The sequence below is a fragment of the Polyodon spathula genome, chromosome 18 (genome assembly GCF_017654505.1).
Source record: "Polyodon spathula isolate WHYD16114869_AA chromosome 18, ASM1765450v1, whole genome shotgun sequence".
NCBI classification, from domain to species: Eukaryota; Metazoa; Chordata; class Actinopteri; order Acipenseriformes; family Polyodontidae; genus Polyodon; species Polyodon spathula.
In genome coordinates, this window is record NC_054551.1 from 8,104,131 (window position 1) to 8,127,045 (window position 22,915).

General features: G+C 41.1%; 1 protein-coding gene across 3 annotated transcripts in view; it reads left to right on the forward strand.

Moving 5' to 3' along the window:
• Positions 1-4,904: 4,904 nt before the first annotated feature.
• LOC121330941 (cytoplasmic phosphatidylinositol transfer protein 1-like) overlaps positions 4,905-22,915 on the forward strand; it is a 52,139-nt gene continuing 34,128 nt past the window's right edge. Inside the window, exons 1-4 of one of the 3 annotated variants that reach the window (XM_041277936.1) lie at positions 4,905-5,272; positions 5,387-5,474; positions 7,847-8,035; positions 15,638-15,786. In XM_041277936.1, coding sequence (XP_041133870.1) covers positions 7,988-8,035; positions 15,638-15,786 — 197 coding nt within the window. In that variant the 5' untranslated portion in view covers positions 4,905-5,272; positions 5,387-5,474; positions 7,847-7,987. The other 2 variants (XM_041277938.1, XM_041277937.1) reach the window with 2 other exon arrangements.

The window sequence follows — 22,915 nt, forward strand, 5'->3', positions numbered from 1 at the left end:
CAGCGTGTGGTTTTCACTAACTCGACTGTGCAGAATACAGTGGTGGAGCAATAGCAGGTGCAACTGCACTCCGGTCCGCGCACTCAGAGGGGCCCAGAGGAGTTTGAAAATATTTATTTATTTATAATTATTTTTTAAAAAATAATATAATTTGCATTTATATTTGCAGATGTTACACATTTGTATAACTGTAGCAGGTATCGCTATTGTCTTAATTGTCCTAACATTTTTCCCCCGGAGGCTGGTACGAGGCATGTCTTCATGGAAGGTTTAGCGGTACTATTCAGTACAGTCATTTGCAGTTATAGTCTGTGTGCACGATTCATCCTGTAGTTTAGACGGAAGCTGTTGGGTGCTGCTGCAAATACAGCAAACAAACATGCCTGCATTTCTGATTTAAAAATAATAATAAAAAACGGTTTCCTATGTGAGACAATTTCTGCAAATGTCTGTGCAGAACTGTGAATTCTGTTAATTTCTGTGATGGCAGAACTGGGGAATCCTTTGTAGGGTTAGTGATTAAACGTTTATGATAAAAAAAAAAAAAAAAAAAAAGTGTAGCGTTAGGTGTAAAGATGTATAAAATTAATAAAATAAAGTAGGCGAGTAGAAAAGGTTCTAATTACATACTGTTTCATCCATGCTAACATTCTGAAAATTAAATATAGTTCAATATTGAACACTTGATTTGGTATGTTCGATGTTTATAAATAAGGGTTAAATTAACGTTTGGGAAGGGGGGCCCATCTTCCTCTTCCTCCACCACTGGCAGAATAAATGAATTTTTTTCTATGTGTAAATATCGGGACTTTCTTCCTATGCATTGGGACGCAGGACATCTGCTAGGAAATCGGGACTGTCCCGACCATATAGGGACTGTTGGCATGTATGCATACCAGGGCCGGCGCCACGCTTGGGCCTGAGGGGCCTGGGCCCACCCATTTTGCACACAGGACCACCCAGTTATGGAGCGATTGACAATTAAAAACATTTCATGCCAAACCATATCAGTCTGTAATCTGTTGCGGTGAGTCCAGCTCATTCTCGTGGTTCAAAAAATACATCTGTCCCACCCACCTCAGTACCGCTGTCATGGTTATGAAAAAAAGATTGGTGATTGGACGGCTGAGATATGAGATTTTGCGTCTACGATAGTATAGTATTGAAATTGAACTTTTCTTGAATTACAAGGCACGCAAGCAGCCAGTTTGTGCAGCTGCTGTTTAGTTTTTTATACTTTATAAATGGGTAATTGTATGTACAAAATAATGTGATATCTTGTAACAATTGTAAGTCGCCCTGGATAAGGGTGTCTGCTAAGAAATATAATAATACAGAACGTTTGGCCAACTTTGCAGTAAACAGGAGCTGTATTTGTGTCTTACGTATTATCTATGCCCCAACAAATTTTGTAAAAAGAAAACAAAACGACGATCAACAAATGCTCCAGTAATGTAAGTACCTATCAATTTCAATTCAGTTGACTGATGCAGCTGAGATGTATGTTATGCTCAACTCATGCCTCTATTCCTGTTTTGTTTTTGTTCCCATATAACTGACACTTTTATAAAGTTCAAAGGGAAGTATTGACATTCACTTTTAGTCACTGTATGAGAGCTTTTTAAATTTAAGCTCACTTTGGGAAGTCAAATACACGTTTGAGAGCTTTTGTCAGAACTCTCATTTGCTTTATGTGTGGTAGTGACTTGTTGCTCGCGAACGTTAGGGAATTTGTGCAGCTATGCCTGCTGGTGGTAAAATCGGATGTCCCACTATCAAAATGTTTTGGTAGGGTGTGTGTTCTTGGAGAATATGGTACTATTTCTGACAGTATAGTGTCCTCGGTACGCATATTGATCATTTCGTCATTACGTTTACGTCATTAAATAAAATTTGGGGCCCAGCCAGGAATTAAATCCTGCCGCCAACACTGATGCATGTATCTTAGTTGTCATGGCTTGCACCTGTAGGCCTCACATGGGTAGTTTTGAAAGATACACGTTATAAAATGTATTTCTATAGGTTTGCCTGTTAGGTGCCGTTAAATCCACTAAGCCGACATAAAATGTAACAGAGAATTGTAAAACCTTGGAGTTTTTGGTGTACGCTGTGAAATGTGCAGTTGTACACATGGGCGCCTATCTCTACTGTAAGGTGGTGGGACGAAACGTGTGGCAATTTAGGAAAATAAGGCGTGACTTCACGACAAATTCTTCTAAACACTGATGGTGGGTATTGAAATGGCAGCGATAATAAATGTTCTTAACATTCCTAGTGTTAAACCCTGTAATTTTCGCACCTTACAACCAGCACAGTACTGTACTCCCTTAATTGACTCCTCGCAGTGTAACCTGGGATAACGTGTGAAACCGGTCGACATGAAAACACTGTTTTACTGCTAAAAATCGGTATAATACTTGTAAATGGCGCAGGCAGTTTTAGATTTTGCAGTAAAACGATGCTTAATTTCCATTTGCTACCAACTAATTAATTACTTGCATCTACAGCAGTTTCTAAGTAGTCAATATATCTGACCCTGTATTAAAATAAACACATCTACTATGTCTCCTGATTTACACAGTTCTTTATTAAACCGTTTATCACCACTATCTATGCATGTGTGTTGTAACTAGTTACATAATATTTGAAAACAAGTTGTGTATCAGGTCGAAATTACACTAGTGCCAGCGATTACCTTCGCAAAACGCTAAACTGCATTTTTCTATGCAGTTTATGCATTTCTATGCATTTTTCTATGCACTTTTTTTTTTTCAAAACACTTTTCTATCTCAATTTTGTTTTCACTTTGCGTTTTCACCTGTCCCCTTAATTAAACATATTCATATCAAAGCGTTTTCGGTAAATAATAGAAGTTGCATTAAGTTTACCAAAATAATTTGTGTGTAAGTTTAGTCTTTTATATATATAAAAAAATAAAAAACAAAATCCTACCTCACTAACTTCTGTCGGTTTTTCACTGCTACCATCGAGTTGTTGCACTCTATTGTTATGTTTGTTTGTTTTGCAGGTAGCTTACTAAAACAAAATCGAATTTCCATTGCTAAAATAAAAAAATAAAAAAAAAAACATTGTAAGCATCAACTTCATCAATGGCGCGTGTACAAACAATGAGGCGTGTCAGGTTCACAGGTTCGGACTAGTTCATTGCGTAAAATAAGAAGGGTGGAGAATCTGGTGCGTTACAGTCCCAACAAAACAAATTAACGCCTGTGGTTATACATCAGAGTAGATTGGAATTAATAACGGACACATGTGCTTCACCACCTATCGTAAAAATCCCACTGTTTAATCTGAATGATCAGTAATGATAATATAGTAAAAATTGCAAGTGTGATATACACTGTAGATCGAAGTATGAGTGCCTCTTGCATATTTACATTATGTGGTGCATTGTGCCTGTAACGCCAAATAAAGTGCATTATCCTGTTGTTGTCTAACATAGATTGCGTCCATAATCTGTTGTTTATTTAGTGGAAAATATAAACACAAAAAACATTATTCAATAGTGCTTTTCTATAAAGAAGTTAGACTAGCTACAATATGCTGTTTGACATGAACAAATCATAATCCTCCTATAGCCAAACCCCAAGCTAAACGCTCTGCGTATCTGTGACCCATGGGATCTGGATAAGAATATAAAGGGTACGTTACCTAAGGAGATCATTTGTACTGCACATACTGTGAGTGCTGTAAAATATAGACTGTGTTACACAGACTGTAAAACCAGCAATCTGTTGTCCCAGTGGTGGAGGAAGAGGATGATGGACCCACTGCAGGATCTTAGTGTGGGCCCCCTCTCCCCAAACATTAATTTAACCCTTATTTATAGTCGGCAAACATACCAAATCAAGTGTTCAATATTGAACTGGATTTAATTGTCAGAATGTTAGCATGTATTAAACAGTAAGTAATTAAAACCTGTTCTACTCTCCTGCTTTATTTTATTTTGTCAACATCTTTACATTCAGCGCTACACTTTTTCTTAATCATAAACAAACAGGTGTAATCACCAATCCTACCAGGATTCCCAAATTCTGCGATCACAGAAATGATTACAGAATTCACAATTCTGCACAAGAGATTTGTCTCAGAGGAAACCGTATGATTTTCAGAAAATGTCTCAGAGGAAACTTTTTTTTTTTTTTTTTTTTTTTTTTTTTTAATTCTTATTTTTAAATCAGACATACAGACATGTTGATTTGCTGTAGTTTATTTCGGGAATTTATTTTGAAATGAGGGAGGATACAATCTGAATTACTGGTACCGCACACCGGTAGCTACGGTGATACAAATGTGTAGCATCTGCAAATATAAATGCAAAGGATATTATCATTGTTAAAAACAAAAAAATCTAAACTTTTGAATCCCTCCAGGGTCCTCTGAGTGCGTGGACCCGAGTGCAGTTGCACATGCTTCACTTGTTACTTTTCCGCCACTGTGTTGTCTGATCCAGGTGCAAAAATGAAAAGTCAATTTTTATTCCTCTTTACCATTCGAGTGAAGTGGGTCATCTAGGACGGTGAATATAGTACTGCCTCCTCAAGTTCCCCATGTATCCTACCTGCAACACAATATTTCAGTTTAAAAACACATTTGAAATAATTAAAATATATATTTAATAAAAAAAAAAAACTCGTGCAAGAGTATTATAATAAAAACAAAAAGCTTTAAAATGACTACTAGTAGCATTACATTAACAATGCAAGCAGTTAAACAACTTTTTATAAGACCAGTTTGACACCCGACCACATTGCCCCGCCCTCTTGACAAAGGGTTAGTCATCGTCACGGACCCGTTTTGCCTTGCTTACGTTACGACCAATTACAGTACGTCTCACAGAAAGAGTTAATTCTGGGTGATTTTTCCCTCTAGAGGCCAGTGTGGTGAATTTGAAACCTGAAGGGCTGGGTGTACTGTGGATTAGTGCTAAGTATCATAAGCGTTGATACTTAGTGGAGGGGGTGCTGTACAAATCTTATACTCGTGTTGCAGGAACTACTTGGGTTGTCATATTTGTATTTAATTCTGAAAAAGCAAAACAAAAGCAAAAGCGAAACAGGCAGAACGGCTATAGTGAAACATATCAGGGGTAATAAGATGTCTAAAGCATTAAGTTATTAGAATACGTATCAGAAGGCGCTCAGACAAAAAGCTTTTTTTTTTTTTTTTTTTTTTTTTTTTTTTTTTTTTTCGTAAGGAAATTGAACGGAGAGCAGCTGCCAGATGTCTTCAGCGCAGAGTTGGTAGTTAGGTATAACACAGTGCACGGGGAGCAGCGTTCTTTTTAAAATTACACATGCATTTCACATTAGAGTAGTATTTTTCATTGATTATATGTTTTGCTTTTGTTTTTGTTTTTATCTAGCGTTAAGTTTATCGAAACGTTTTAAGTCACCTGGATTAAAACACAAATCGGTGATGGAGACATAATGGAACACAGGCGGGACATTTTGGTAAGTTATTCCAAATAATTCAAGTAATGTCAAAATTATTGAAAATTACGGTATAAGGTGAATAAAACAACATCCGTTCAAATATGTATTTTTATGTTTATTGATTTTTTTTGAAGAACTCAAACGATCCTTCTATAATATATTGTTACTTTCCACGATGCAGCATCAACTTTAAAAATAATATTTAATAATTAAATAATATTTTATAATAATAATGTAAATCCATTATCTAGTTTTGTGCAGTGGGGTTACAGTAACCTGTTGGTTGTAGGATATTCTGTGAAAGTAAATCTACTCATTTTAAACTTTTTGTCTTATATATACAAAAAAAAAAAAAATCATCTTCAATTAAACCTGCATTTTATTGAATAACGCCAGCCACATACGAATGTAAAGTTCCAGATGATTTTGCTATATGCATATCGTGCATGCTTCTCTGTGATGCAGTGTGTTTCGTCTGATCAAAAAACGATTTTTTAAAAAATTATTTTTACCAGGGCAAATGCTAAATAGAGAATAATTTTCATTTCATATGTCTTCGTGAAAAACAAATGCTGTTAACTACAAGACCCTGTGCTGAGTTTTGTACACTTAGTATGAGAGTACAGTGTTTGTACAGATAGCGAGCGCTCTGATTTATTGTATCTGGTTAATAATTAATTTAGAATATCCAGCTTTAAAACTTTTAAATAACAGTTACAGACCACAACTCAGGCGTGACATATGGAGAGCGAGCTGAAAACTATACATCTTAAAACAATAAAAACACAGCATGAATTGGTTCTTGGAAAGAAGATACACAAGCAGACAAAGCAAAGCTGTTTTCCACATTCCAGTGACCATAATCCACTCTTACTAGGAACAGAAGTTTTCTGCTTAGGTAAAAGACCATGGAACATGTCAAATCTTACCAGTAGCCTAACTGATAGCAGTCAGTATGGAATAGTTAGCATTTGTCTGTTTTTATATACATGCTTATTTAGAAGTCAGTCTTATTTCATCCTTTGTGTTGTAGTAAGCATACCTCTCTGTAACTGTAATAACATTCACATTTATGGTTGCTATGTATTGTATTTATTTAGGGCTTCATACTCTGCTTAAGAAAATGTGCAGGAGGAAGTAAAGTGTACAGCTTTAAAAAAATAAATAAATAAATAAATAAATGTAGCAAAGGCTATACATTTAGGGCAACTGGTCTGCTACATTTTTTATTGTGAGTAGGGGGTGGGTGTGGACCTCTTGTCAGCTTACTGCAGTAGTAAAGTGAAATCCAGCATCTGTCATGCATTAGGTTAAGTGCTGTTCTCTGAATAGTTTAGTGAGAACAGAACTGGGTTTGATCATCTGTAACTTGAGCAATGAATCTTAAATTCTGAGGTAAAGTCAAGCTGATACACGTTTTGACACAGTGTGTTTTTCAATGTCTTCACCGGTTTAAACAGACATTGAGATTGACATGTTGGTTCAGTGACTTATAACTTCTCCTCAAGGAAGGGCTTAAGCTGGCATTTTCTTGTAACACATAAACAGACTAGGGTAGAATTACACATTCCCTGTTGCATAGCAGTTTGAATCATTTCAGTTTTCAAGGCGATCTTAATTAGACACACAGTGCGTATTTGTACAGATAATAGATAAGGCACACAGTAAAGGTCTCAAACTTCTATTCAATTGGAGCTACTAAACTAAGTCAAAGTATTTTGTGGTCAAGTTTCTAGGAGTTCTCTATAGCAGGTTATAGTCCAATTATTAAATTTGTTTTTTTATATAACTTTTAAATCCTGTTGTTATCACATGGAATCAAATAAGACCACAGTTGAGTGTCTCTTTTGTAAGATCTAGTCAAGGTGCTGATAGCTAGTGTGGCTAGTTCAGTGGCCAGTCTACCTACTGTCAATTAAAAAGAAAAATAAATATTTAGAGTGCCCAATTATTTTCTCCCCAAATTTGGCATGTCCCATATTTTTTTTCCCTCACCTCAGCAATTCCCCACACAGCTTAGATGTGAAGGTTCAGTGGGGGTCCTCTGATCCCACGAGCAAGCCAGCTTCCTTTTTTACATCCAAGAACTCAACAGCAGATGTCATCGAGCTACCGGCCTCTGGAGGACAAAGGGTAGCCCTGCAGGTGTCCGCTGGAACTCACTAGGCACCTGGCCATCAGAGTTTGCTGTAGCACGATGAAGAGGAACGGTCCCTGCCAGTTTTGCCTCCCTAACACCAAAGACAATGTGACTTTGCACAGCCAGGATGCGAACCTGCCCTCCCCAGACTGTATAACTTGCCCTCCACATCAAGCGCCTGTACATTTACCAAGTGAGCCACTTGGGACATGGAGTTCTTTCTAGTGCAGTTTTTTTTTTCTTGTTTCAGACAACAGCAGGGTCCTCTGGCAGTCTGTGATTCTGGAACTTGGCGCTAGCTCTTGAGTCTGCATCCTCAAGTTGCACCAACCCGCTGTCTCCTACTGAGTGCCTTTGGTGAATCTACTTACTGACTTCCAGTGCCACAGCCATGCTACTGAAAGAATACCGGATCTGTATGCCTCTCACAGTGGAGGAGGTAAGGGATCTTATAAATTTGATAGCTATTATATTATCATACTATATATGTGTGTTTTTGCTTCATTTTACACAGTACACATAAACCATGCATAGTTTGAGAACTATGTAAAATGGACCCCACAAAGCCATATGTGAAGGTTTCAGATAACAAAACATCTCTGAACATGTGCATGGTATTTATTTATTTATTTATTTATTTAGCTAAATACTCATACAATATATACATATTTTAGTACCTTTTTGACTTGGTACTGTATTTAAAAATGAATAATACAGAGTGTTTTTTTTTATTTTTTTATTTGTTGCCTAGGAAAACCTTCTATCCAAAACTTACTGAAAGATCACTCAAATTTCCAGGTTATGATGGTTCAAGCAGCTATACCAGTACAAATGTCAGCATATCGGTTTGTAGAGCTATACATGCTGTTCTGGTTTAAAAGGTTAGCAGTTGTTGTTTTTCATTCTCCGCCTTTCGTGAGCCAAGAGGGAGAGGAACCTTGCAGGCCCAAAGCCGACTTGGCAGGCAGTCCTCTCTGAGTCACTTCCTGTGGTTACTGACCCTCTGGCTACTGCTGCTGTGGGCTGCATGTTCCAAAGAATACCACCTATTGGACCTCCTTGGGTATCAAATTATACAGGGGGCACCTGATCAAACATTTGGGGGTCTGTCTGTTTCTGTGAGCCTTGATGGTAAAGGAAGCAGCTTTGCATGCTGTGCTATGGGCTTATACTGCTGGTGGGGTTTCCTCATCATCTCTCAGCAGATGCTGTTCAACTGAGTGGCTAAGTTTTGTGTTAGCTGGTTTTTACTGGACATAATCTGTTATTGCTGTCATTACTCTTTCCACAATTTGAACAGTCTCTAATCAGTATGGATCTCTGTCTATTAGAACTTCTTTGACAACTTTTGCAACAAAGGGAAAACTAGAGCCTGATTGTCAATAAGACCTTCAAGAGTGGTTCCCCAAAAAACATGTATTGATGTCCAAGACTACGGCATGTTATTAAATATTATAGAAAGTGGGACATTGTGAATTTTCAGTAAGTTATATGAGGATTTTTTTTAGAAGGAATTGGATGTACTGCCAATCTCCTTATAATGCAGAGTAATACAGGAGTTTTATGGACTACTGAATGACATAACCTACTCTTGGCCTGAAGCCTGCTGCATGGGTGAGAGATGTTCTGTCTTTACGCTTTAACTGTCTTGGGATAACTTTAAGCCACAAGTAACAGTTGTTTTCTTTTTCAATGGTTTTAATAAAAATTCTGTGCTGTGGTTTGTTGCTCACCAAGGAACTGTAAAAGGTTTGGTTGGAAGCCGAGAAATATGTAAACATTGTTCATTAAGGTGCCAGATTATATATAGCTCTGGAAAGCTGAGAATGAGGTATTTTAGTACTGATTAAGATCAGCAAGCCTTTAATGTCTGCAAAAGCCATGGCCGGTGTGTGATTACTGCAGTCCCTGTGTGTACCTAGCAGGGATTAAGACCCAGGGGAGCCCTGTAGCTTGCCTCACCCCCTGTTGTGAGGCAAGTTTACATACAGTACTTAGCCACATACCTGCACCCTGCCCCACCCCACCGCCGCCGCGACGCTACACTTCCAATTTTGTATTTTCAAAAGTTGACAGGTATATAATAATAATAATAATAATAGTTACCTTTTCAATTACGTGACCCTGCAGCATAGTGCTTCCGTGGCAAACCGCAGCACATCAGTTGTTGTGGACAAATCCTGGTTGCCCTCGTTGCCAGAGCAAATGCTTCTAATTTCTCTCAAATCAAAACACAAACATCTCAAGATCTGGCGAAAACGATTCAGTGACATTGTATATATGTAGATATAGTTATATAGTATAGTTATTTTTGCAAATCTGTATTCAAACGCTGTCAGGATATATAATACATATATTTAGGAAAACTAACACCTCGAGTGCACTCTACAGCAGTTTCGATTTCAGGAGTTACCTTTTGTTTTCTGTTACACTAAACTTACAATCTCTGTTTCAATCACAAAAACAAAAAAACAAAACAAAAAAGTTATACCCGAATCTCACAATGGGGGGCTCGATTTTTACACAAGGTCGACTTTTATTCGTATGAATACAGTATGCTTAAAACATTTTTTGTAACATTAGGATTCAAATACGGCCCCCATTGCTAGCCAAAATGCATGAACTGTATCGTCTCTACAGTAATGTAAGTGCTTGTGTTAAATGTAATGTAATTGACTTTATTAAATACTGCACACGGTAGACCTAGAATAATTTGATGGCAGTGTTGAATGCTCTATCATTGCCATGGAAACTGGCTTCTCAGATACGTTTACATTTAATACAGCCATCATTTCCATATGCAAGAACAGTATTACATTAAGGTTAAATTAAGGGATATAATTTGTTCTACCATGGGGGTGGGGGTTGGGGTGGGGGTGAACAGTAAGAGCAGGTGATGGATCTGGAGAATGCATATTTTATGCACAAAAAGTAGATTAGTTTTGCTGTCTTTGAAATAACTAGCTGTGAATGTACAGTAGTCATGTTCTTTAAGCAACAGGTTAAAAAATCACAATTAAATCCTTTGGTGTGTTATGGGTCAGGGTGATGGCATGAGAGATGTTGTTCTTCCAAATGTAAAGTGGCATTGGAACTACTTCATGCCAGTACAGGTACATATTTTTAAACAATGGAAAATGTAGTGCTGCTGTGCTGTGACACGACGGTAGCTTATTCTCAGAATAGATCTGGACCTGCATTGTGTGGCCCAGGCCTGTATCGCAGGAAATGTCAAACCCAACTTCCTGTCTCTATTAACAAGCTGCGTTGCCACATCCACGAGACATCACAGAAACTGTACCGTACGTCTTCTTAATCGGCCAAAAAAGCTGTTTGTGACGAACTGGTCCTCTTCAAAAAAAAAAAAAAAAAAAAAAAAAAAAACAGCTTGGTTCCCGTTCATGATAAATGCACATTTAAAAGCTAATATGGTACATGCCTGTTCAAACAAATTTATCAACCTACTGTGGAGCTGATTCACCTGGGCACATAATCAGCCTTAGTTGACAGAGTGTTGATCACATTTCTATTGCTGTTTTGTTTTTTAGGAGGCAATGCTCTCAGATCTAGTTTGGAAGGTACACAATAAATGGCTCTGACAGCCTCTCTCTGTAATAGAGGCAGCTGCTCAGCACCCTAATAGAATCGCCTGCTTCTGGAGATGGATTATATAGAATTATTTTGCCTGGAATGTCGTCATCCAAAATCGTTTTTCCCTACGAAACAACCACCCCCCACTTCCTCTCTATTAAAGTAATTTATTGTGCCTATTTTTAAACCCAGATAGCTGGACAGTAATGTCCACAGGTTGAGAATATTATAGCCCAATTCTTTTGACCCCTGGGGCATTATTTTTTCCTAAAGCTTTCTGCAGAAAATAAAACTACAACAAATTAGAATTCTGACACTTAAGACTAATGATAGGGCATTTAAAAGCTGTCTCAGCAGTGTTGAAGGATGGATCGATTTAAACCTTTAGCTGATGCATAAGTGTGGGCGTCAGTTACACTGCACTGTAATGCTGCTCAAGCTTTTTGGGTTTTGTGTGTTCTGCATTGCATAGATTATTTTCCTTTTACATTGTGTGTGTGTGTGTATATATATACTATCCAGACAATTCCAGGGTTTGTAGAATGTAGCCTCTATGATCTAATCCTCCATCTGTAAAAATGAATACAGAAATAACATTCATACATAGTTGATTACTTCTCCAGGGTTATATCAAAGTACCTTAAGCAGTCGCCTTGTACGATTTTATGTTTCTTGCAGTGTGTCTGTGTCAGTTGCATAGCTATGATAGCTTTCCTTACTTTTCTTGTAGTTCACTGCATTGGAACTCAGCCCCTGCACTCCTTGTGCTGCGGGAACTCCCTTACGGCAATGGAAATTAAGAACTAATCATTTTGGACATGTGATACACTATCACATTAGTGAAAACATTTAGTGAGCTCAATTGCTGGCTGTGAAACAACATTCCCCAAGATCTTCATGCTCTGCAGAGTCCCCTCATGTTTACATACTGTATGAATAACCTCCAGTAACATTCAGCTGGCCTCATTATATTTCTCTATTTTATGGTCAATCGAACCAAACAAGATCATGCAGGCACAGCTGATAAAACAACAATAATCATAGATTATTATTGCAAAAATGGATTGAGGAAATGAAAGGGTGTCCTCATTGCAGAAATTTGAAAGTCATCAGCATCAAAGTACAATATCTGGCATAAAGCCCCCTTCGTATAGACCAGTGGTCCTCAAAGTAATTTGGGCACAGGCATAAATTGATCTTACTTGGCTGTTTGCAGGCACGCTGACTATTTCATCGGTTCTTATCTTAAACACTGCCTTCTCGAGACATACACAGTGTGTGTGTGTGTGTGTGTAATTTATATATACATACATATATATATAATATATATAGCAGGAGTTATTCTTGGCTCACTCTGATAAAGCCAAGTCTCAGGGAGTAATTGTGCGTGCTGCGCTTTATTCTTTAAATAATTTACATAAAATACGCAATGCAAACATTTTTAAATAGCATTTTAAACAGATAACCATGAATAAACATAAAATAAGAGGATAGATAGCGTCTCGCTTTGTTTCAGTTTGACAAATTTGTCAACACTACTGTTTTTAAAGATCGTTCATCTCCAGTACAATTATTCAGAGAAAGTGGATTCGTAACTAAATATACTACGGTGTTTTCCTTGTCTGGTGAAATAAAAAAAAAAAATAGAGGTAGAAAATTAAATTCTACGTACTGAAATTTATTGTGTGTGTGTTGGGGTAGGTGGGTTCTGCCATTCCTTGGCATTCACTACAGCTTTCCAGGCACGGGTCTATGACCACAGGTGTTGCTAAATCCTGACTCTCTTGGCGAATGATAAAACTGTATTAGGTGAAGTTTGCAAAGAACTATTCTCTTTTCTTTCAATTTCATTTGTTAACACTTTGCTATAAGGCTTTCAATGTACTGCCACCCCCCTAAGGCAGACAATTACCACACAAGTGTATGACAGTTATATATAGTTAACCTGCTTGATTTTTTTGAGGATGCAACATCGACAGTGGATAATTGCAAAGCATATGACATGGTTTATTTAGATTTCCAGAAAGCTTTTGACAAAGTCCTGCATGATAAATTATCAAACTGAACGCAGTAGGGATTCAAGAAAATGCATGCACGTGGATTAGGGAGTGGTTAACATGTAGAAAACAGAAAGTACTGATTATAGGAGAAACCTCAAAACGGAGCAAGGTAACCAATGGAGTGCCACAGGGATCAGTATTAGGTCCTCTGCTCTTCCTAGTCTACATTAATGACTTATATACTGGTATAGTAAGCAAACTTGTTACATTTGTAGACGACACAAAAATAGGTGGCAAACACCGTTGCAGCAGCATTCAAAATGATCTAGATAGTATTCAGAACTGGGCAGAACTACTGCAAGCAGGCAATACAAATGTCCGTTATAAATAGCATATGGGAGATAATGAAATTGAAGAAAGAATCTATGAAAAGATTATGTTGACTCAAATGTCTTCATCTAGACAATGGGTGGGGAAGCTATAAAAAAGGCCAACAAAATGCTCGGCTATATAGTGAAAAGTGTTGAATTTAAATCAAGGGAAGTAATGTTAAAACCTTACATTGCAATAATAAGGCCTCATCTAAAATGCTGTGTTCAGTTCTGGCCACCTCGCTACGAAAAGGATATTACTGCTCTCGAAAGAGTGCAAAGAAGAGTTATCGGAATTATTCGTGGTTTAAAAGGCATGTCCTATGCAGACAGGCTAAAATAACTGAATATATTCAGTCTTGAACAAATAAGACGCAAGCATTCAAAATTCTAAAAGGTATTGACAATGTTGACCCAGGGGACTTTTTTGATCTGAAAAACGAAACAAGAACCAAGTGTCACAAATGGACATAGATAAAGGGGCATTCAGAAAAGAAAATAGGAGTCACTTTTTTACACAGAGAATCTGGAATCAGTAATATTGTTGAAGTTGACACCCTGGGACCCTTCAATAAGCTGCTTGATGAGATTCTGGGATCAATAAGCTACTAACAACCAAACGAGCAAGATGGGCCCAATGGCCTCCTCTCGTTTGTAACCTTTCTTATGTTCTTATTAGTCATTAGCTGAGATCATTTGCAATGCATCCACACCCCCACCACCAGCAGCACCAGCCCTTGCAATTTTTTGGTTTAGTTAAGCACAGACTTTGCACATTGTAGCCCTGCTGGTGCCCGGTATTGTTGGGGAGAGGAACAGGAGGCATGAAAAGGTACCCTTTATGCACATAACCATATCCTGTCAGTTTTTCCTTGAATCACTTCCACCAGTCAGGTTGTTTGGAGTTATAGTTGACATCTTTGGTTGAGGATGCATGTTACTATAGAAACTGCATAGGCATTAAAGACTGAAAAAAATGCATATGAGAGAGAGAGAGAGAGAGAGAGAGAGAGAGAGAGAGAGAGAGAATGTGGTTGATCCATGGAGCCAGCATTACACTTCAGCAATCAAAACCAGGCAATAGGCTATCTACATCATCAGATGGAAGGAAACACAGATGGATCACATTAGTTTACAGTAAAAGAAACTATGTCTTAATTGGTGCTTATCTTGGCGAGAGCTGAGTCCAATATCAGCATGGAGTTTTAACACCTACTCTCATGTAACGGAAATCAAATCTTTGTACATGTACCTATACAGTCCCACACAATACAGACATACATACATACACACCCATACATTTTGTGTGACTCATGATTAACCTTGCTGGTTGCTCACAGCACATTTAATTGACTAATTTCTTTCTATATTTATTGATATGTTAATAAGAAATTAAAGTATTTTTCCAGAATCACCAAGGAGAAACTACTTGCAGGTTTCCATACAGTAAGATAGCATGCACAACAGGCACCAAAGACTGCAAGGTTTGTGGTCAGTTGGTTATGTGCCTGATCAATGTGTCCCTTTTTCAGATTCAAAACTAGTCGGTGTGACACAGGCAATTCTTAACAAACAAATGGAAAAAGAACAGGGAGTACAAATCGTGTTTGCCATCTGTTAAAATCTCTCTTGCCCACCATAGCACCTCTTCCCTGTGATAGGTTGTAATGGGAAAATCCCCTCACCCAATAAGCTCTTATCTGCAGTACAATGCCTGCGAATACACCAGCTGGTGTGCTTCAGTGGACTAGAAGCTAATTAATTGGCTGTAGACAGTCTGTATTAGTTAATGGTCACTGAGAATTTATCAAATTGATTGGGATCTGACACCTATCCTTGTGTGCAATATGGGTTATTTGTGGACTGCGTAAGTGTTGGAATCAAATTCATCCCTTGGGGATTCATGTTTGATTCTATGGTAAGACTTAATCTGCTTCTACTTAGATAAAGTGGCCCTTTATTATCCACTTTTACACTGAAATTCAATTCTTCCCTATGCTGAAAATGGGTTGACATGCTTCTCCACTGGGCTCATCTGTTCTTTGGTACTGGTCACTGAATAGACTTGTTTTTCTCCAGTACAGGATCGGCCAGCTATATACCATCAGCAAACACAGCCACGAGGAGAGCGACAAGGGGGAAGGCGTGGAGGTGGTGCGAAACGAGCCACACATAGACCCCGTCCATGGAGAGGGGCAGTTCACAGAGAAGAGGGTACACCTGTCGAGGTATACAGAATCCAGTAATTTCTTCCATTAGAATCCTGTGGATATCTTATTTTTAGTGTCATATTTATCTAAACTAAAATGATATTCAGTTTTAATCTGCACTAACTCAGAGCCCACTCATTTGTCTGTGGGAGGTGTCACAAAGACGGCCAAGTGGGCGGCGTCAGAACCAGGAAAAGGAATGAAATACACAAAACACAGGACGGATGAAATGAAATGATGAAGACGCTTGTTAGCGCCGGTTTAATACAAAATAAAAGGTTTAAACAAACACGAAACACAGGACACGGCACTCTACGCCAAAATAAATAGACAAACAAAAACAGACTAAACTTAACAAAACGGTGCACGGACAGACACTGACAAACACGGTGAGCGGATACTTTCTGTTATTATTATTATTATTATTACTACTATACTTATTTCCTCCGTCTCCAATCCCGTTCTCCGCTCACCGAACACCCAACCGCCAGTATGTGACAACGTGCATCTATATATACAATTGTGCTGGGATTCAATTACCAATTAATTATTCACTTGAATCCCAGCACGTGAATTAATAAAGTGCAATTCCCCGTGCTCACATATTACTACATTTTACTTGCACGTGAAGTGCTGTGCAATCCTCGTGCCTAAATACACATATACATTTTTAAACACTCGTGTTACACAGACCCGTTTATATCCCGTGTACCAATGTCTATACACCAACATTTAAACACACCACACGCAACACATAACAGATAATATACACAGGGGCGGGCACTTTGTTACAGAGGACATTAAGGGGCTGTGGCAAAGTGGCTGGTGGGGAACAGGTGTAGCGGTGATGCGATGCAGGAGTGACAGGCAGACAACGATATCTAGTGAAAAAGTGCTTTTATTTGTAATTCAGGTCTGGTGACCGTAAAAGAATAAATCGCCGACTATACACAACAATGTGTAAAGCGCGGGGATAACAAAAACGGGGCACAGTCCCGAACAAAAGCAAACACACGGTCACCAGTCCTGGGTGAGTGCAGTCGTGCTGGTGGTGAGTGCAAACACAGGTATTTCGTGACGGTAGTGCAGTGGTGATCCGGATCGTGCTGACCCTTGGCGACAGCTCCGGATTTGTGCTTCAACTGTCTGGTGGTGCAAAACACGGACAATTATTACACAGACAAAACACAACACAAAACACTTTTATTAATGAGAGCTCCTCTCTCAGTCCTTCTCTCCCCATTGCGTTTACCAAAACGAAGGAAAAGATCAGTGTTACCCTGGCCCCTATATGTAATCCCGCATGACATCTAGGTAAACTGTTGCAGCTGCTTTGTTACTTGCAGCTGCCCCTTGTTTATCTTTCAAGTCAATACGGTCTTACAACAGTCTCGCTTCTTTCTAGGCTGACTGACTTCCCGGTCCCGGAAACGAACTGTCAGGCCAGCCCTTCCAGATACTTCTCTTGTTCTTTAGCGCCCTCACCGATCGGGAGGGAGATTTATCATCAGAACTCAATGTATTTCTGTCACATATCCTACCACTGTGGAGCCGAAGGAACACTCGGCTAAATCTACCTTTCCCATTACTCCCTCCTCCTGGGGAAAAATAATCCGCATTTTGGTGTTCTTTCCCTGCCCGGTGTACCATATGGTACATGAAGGGCTATAATGCCAGATACCACCAAGTTATCCGGGCATTGCTGTCCTTCATTGTGCTTTACCACGTGAGTGGGGCATGGTCTGTGACCAGATCAAATGAGTGTCCCAGTAGGTAGTATCGTAAAGAGTGAGTAGCCCATTTAATGGCCAAACACTCTTTTTCGACTACGGAGTAGTTACATTTTTAACATTTTTTTACTCAGGTACAATATCGGGTGTTCTACTCCAGCTACTTTTTGGGACAAGACTGCACCCAAACCTACATCCGATGCGTCGGTGTGGAGGATGAATCTCTTGGTGAAATCTGGAGTAATAAGAGTGGGAGCCTGGCAAAGTGTACGCTTAATAGTACCAAACGCCTCCTGACACTCAGCTGACCACTTAATTAAATTTGGAGCACTCTCTTTGGTGAGGTCGACTAACGGGTTAACCACTGTGCCGTACTCGGGGATGAAGCGGCAGTAAGAACCGGCTAAGCCCAGTAGTGACCTCACCTGAGTCTTGGTTTTGGGGATCGCTGCATCTACCAAAGCCTGGATTTTGGTGACTACAGGTCTCACCCTTCAGTTCCCCATTAAAAATCCCAAATATTGAGTCTCTGTTTTGGCAAACGCACATTTCCTCAAGTTAGCTGTCAGCCGGGCTGCCCTTAGAGTCTGATGAACGGCTCTAACCCTAGCCAAAAGCTCTTGCCAGGTGGAGCTGTAAATCACCACGTCATCAATATATGCTGCTGCATATTCATGATGTTTGTATAAAACCTGGTCCATCAGTCTCTGAAAGGCAGCGGGGGCACTGTGTAGCCCAAATGGCATGGTTTTAAAGTGGAACAGCCCTTCTGGTGTTAAATGCGGTTTTCTCTTTGGAGCTGTGGGTTAAAGGGATTTGCCAGTATCCCTTTGTCAGGTCCAGAGTGGAAATAAACCCTGCTTTTCCCAGTTTGTCTAAAAGTTCGTCGACCCGAGGCATAGGATATGCATCGACCTTAGCAATAGCATTTACCTTTCTGAAATCCATGCAGAAGCGGTTGGTGCCGTCTTTCTTGGCCACTATGACAATTGGACTGCACCACTCGCTCCTGGAAGGTTTAGTCACCCCAAGCTCGAGCATATCCCACACCTCTTTGCGAATGCCACTTTGTCGACTTTCCGGGATCCAGTACGGTCTCTCTCGCACTGTGACACCTAGTGGAGAGATAATGTCATATTCAACTAAGTTTGTTCTGCCGGGCACATCAGAAAAAACATCGCTGAACTCCTCAGTAAGCTTATGCAGCTCTCTTTGCTGATCCGGAACCAATTGTTCCCCCAGCGAAATAATTTTTGTGCTAGGAGTCTCTTGACAGGGGCCTAAATCATCCTCCATATTGTCTGGGGCTATAAGTAAGACCTCTCTTGCCTGCCAGGGCCTTAACAAATTGACATGGTAAATTTCACATTCATTACAGCGATCGGGCTGTCTAATTTCATAATTCACTTACCCTATAGCCCAAATCACTTCATACGGCCCCTGCCATTTAGCACATGGTTTTGATTCTGATGAGGGAAGTAGCAGCATTACCTTGTCCCCTGGTCGAAAGGTTCGAATCCATGCATTTTTGTTGTAATGCTGCTGCTGTTGGTGCTGAGCTGATCTGAGGTTGTCCTGGGCCAAACGACCGACCAAATCCAGGCGATCTCTTAGTAGGAGCACATGCTTCACTACATTCTTGGACGAGCCTTTGTGCTCCTCCCACCCCTCTCTCAGCAGGTCGAGGACGCTGCGAGGCTACCGGCCGTACAGGAGCTCAAAGGGGGAGAACCCCGTTGAACTCTGCGGCACCTCTCTCACTACAAAAAGGAGGTAGGGAAGAAGCGATGCCCAATGTTTTTGCTCTTGGGTTACGAATCGTCTCGGCATCGACTTTAGGGTCTGATTTTAAAGAGTTCCACCAGACCGTGCGATTGTGGATGATAAACGGACGTCCTGATGGGACGTATTTTTAATATTTTGTACATCTGCTGTAACGTTTTGGACAAAAAGTTGGTTCCGTGATCAGTCAAGATCTCCTTGGGGATCCCTACTCTTGCCATAATCTACACTAATTCTGTGGCTATTGCAGCGGCACTAGTGGACCTCAATGGAACTGCCTCGGGGTATTGCATTGCATAATCCACCACTATAAATATATGCGTATACCCGGAGTCAGAAGGTAGTAAAGGGTCCACTATGTCCATTGCAATGCGCTCAAAAGGAGTGGAAATAATCGGCAGTGGGACCAAAGGGGCGGGGCGCAAATCGACCCAGCGCTGCTCGCTGGCAGTTTTGGCATGTAGCTACATATCTCGACACATCAGTATGAAGACCTACCCAATAGAATCGAGCCAATATCCATTTCCTCGTCTTCTCGGTGCCCCGCAAAAGGGATATCATGCACCAGCCTCATGACCTCGGTCCGACAAGACGGGGGAACCAACAGTTGTGTTACAGGCTGTCCTGTGCCTGCGGCTAGGTTTACCCTATACAGTAATTGTCCCTTGATACTGAAGTGTGGATATACTAGCGCCCCAGCGCCATCAACATCCTTACCTTCAATAGATCGGACCTGCTGTGGTGGGAAAATTACAATGTTGCTACTGCTGTGATTGTTTAGGATTTCCATGCTCAGGTTTAAATGCTATTACAGGTTATAAGATTTAGGTATAATATAATAATAATGTATTATGTACTGGTAGTTGCTTTTGAACATACTTCCCTTTTCTTGCTGCAGGGCAAGCGGCTCCTGTAAGAGCCTAAAAATAGTCGTTATGTTGGCCCCACACTATGTCCGTGCTTGAGTACCACAGGTCCGGTACATTGAGAGGGACTGGAATAACCTCTGCCCTAGGTGGCCCAGTAACCTCGCCCTCTCGGTCACACTGCGTTCCCACTCCCTTCGACTGCCGTTATTTGCATTAATGTTTGAATTTTGGCCAGTCTCGGCCTAGAATAACTGGGCGTGGCAACCTTTCCGCTACCCCTACTACGAGGTGACATTTTATCGATCCTACCGATAGATACACTTTTAGGGTGGGGTATGCAGCCGTGTCTCCATGGATACAGGAGATGGCCACCTGACCTTGTGGCCGCCATGACACACCGCCCAGAAGAGCTGTCCTAATCAAGGTTTGCTCACACCCTGTGTCCACTAACGCGTGGTTTTTCACATTCCCTAAAACAACATCAATCAAACAAGGCCTCTCCCGACCATTTTCCCCACGATTACCAGTTTCAGGTGCCCAATTGCACGTGGCCACATCACACTCCATGGCAGCGGGGCATGACCTGGCTAGATTTCCCGGTTGGTTGCACCTAAAACAGTATGAGGGACAGAGGGAGCATAGGTTGGAAATCTGTCCCGCTGCTGGTATGGCAACGGGGCAGGCGCAGCACCTCTACCCTAGCTGGGGGCTAACCTTGGTCTCCATGGGGGGGGAGGCAAGGGGGCCCAATGGGGTCGGCGTTCTCGGAGGTCTGGGTCCCGGGAACGAGGGTGGTGGTGGTGGTGTTGGAGGAGAGGGAGGGAGAGGTTGGCTACTCCGAAGGGCAGGGACCGACAGGATCTCAACCCAGGCAGAAGTCAGGGAGTCCTCGAAATCTTCAGCCAATTTGACTGCCTCCTTCAGGGTGTCAGAGTTGTGGCGTCGTATCCACGCCTGGGTTTCGGCGCCAACCACATGGCAGAATTGCTCAACCACCATGGCTTCCCCCATCTGTTGGGCGGTCTTCTTCCCGGGGGTCAGCCAATGCACCATGTGGTCGCACAACCACTCTGCAGCCACCCTGTGGCGTGTATCCGGGGCTCTCCGGTATTCCGTAAACCGCGCTCGGTGGGTTTCCGCGGTTATATTCAGGTGGCGGAGGATAGCCTGTTTGACCAGGTCATAGTCGGTGGCGTGATGGTCGCTCATGGCTTGGTAGGCTGCCTAAGCCTCCCTGATCAGGCAGGGTCCCAACTGACTTGCCCAGAACTCCCGCGGCCAAGCCGCCGCGGTAGCCAGCCGCTCAAACGCCACCAGATACGCCTCCGGGTCATCCTTCGCCGACATCTTCATCGCCTATGCCATCGGCAGTGACATCAGCGGTGTTGCGGTAGGGGCCATCGCTGCAACAACGGCCTGCCCTAGCTTTTCAATGAGCGCCGTGTAGCGCTCCTCCCTCCTCTGCGTTGCGCCTGCTCTCCAGCGCCTGCAGCAGCTCCACCAGTGCTTTGCGGTCCATCCCGGATCTGACACCACGTGTGGCAAAGTGGCTGGTGAAGGGGAACAGGTGTAGTGGTGATGCGATGCAGGAGTGACAGGCAGACAACGTTATCCACTGAAAAAGTGCTTTTATTTGTAATCCAGGTCTGGTGACCGTAAAATAATAAATCCCCGGCTATACACAACAATGTGTAAAGTGCGGGGATAACAAAAACAGGGCACAGTCCTGAACAAAAACAAACACACGGTCACCAGTCCTGGGTGAGTGCAAACACGGGTATTTCGTGACGGTAGTGCAGTGGTGATCCGGATCGTGCTGACCCTCGGCGACAGCTCTGGATTTGTGCTTCAACTGTCTGGTGGTGCAAAACACGGACAATTACTTCACAGACAAAACACAACACAAAACACGTAACACGTCTTTTTCTTTTATTAATGAGAACTCCTGTCTCCGTCCTTCTCTCCCCGCGCGTTTACCCAAACGAAGGAAAAGATCAGCGTTACCCTGGCCCCTATATGTAATCCCACATCTAAGTAAACGGTTGCAGCTGCTTTATTACTTGCAGCTGCTCCTCGTTTACCATTCAGGTCAATATGGTCTTACAACAGAGTCTCGCTTCTTTCCAGGCTGACCGACTTCCCGGTCCCGGAAACGAACTGTCAGGCCAGCCCTTCCAGATACTTCTCCTCCCGTTCTTTAGCGCCCTCACCGGTCGGGAGGGAGATTTATCACCAGAACTCAATGTATTTCTGTCACAAGGGCATATAAGAACCTTTTTATTTTATTTTATTGTGTTACATGTTCCCATATGTTGCTACAACTGTTTCCGCAAGGTGTGTGTATTGTTATATTTTTTTTCTTTTACATTTTGACCACTTTTTTAAACTTTTAAAGTACATTCCTGCCTCAAGATGGCTTCCCATGCACCCACATGGGCCTCTCAGAACTACATTTCCCATCATATGTAACTGAGATGGATTTACCAGTGAGGCAATGTATTGCCGTTTGGATAGGGTAAATGTAAATGGTAGCCTAGTCTGTTGAAAGGGTTAATATGTGAATCTGTGTACAGTAGCGGTTATGTAGTTAGAGTGAAAGTATGACTAGTTAGGGTTCAATTCCTGCCTTTCTCTCTCTCTCTCTCTTTCTATATATATATAGAGAGAGAGAGAGAGAGAGAGAGAGAGAGAGATACATGTTAGTTATGTGTGCAAAAGTATGTATGTCCACTGAAAGTGTTATTCATATCGACTACATTTTTTTTC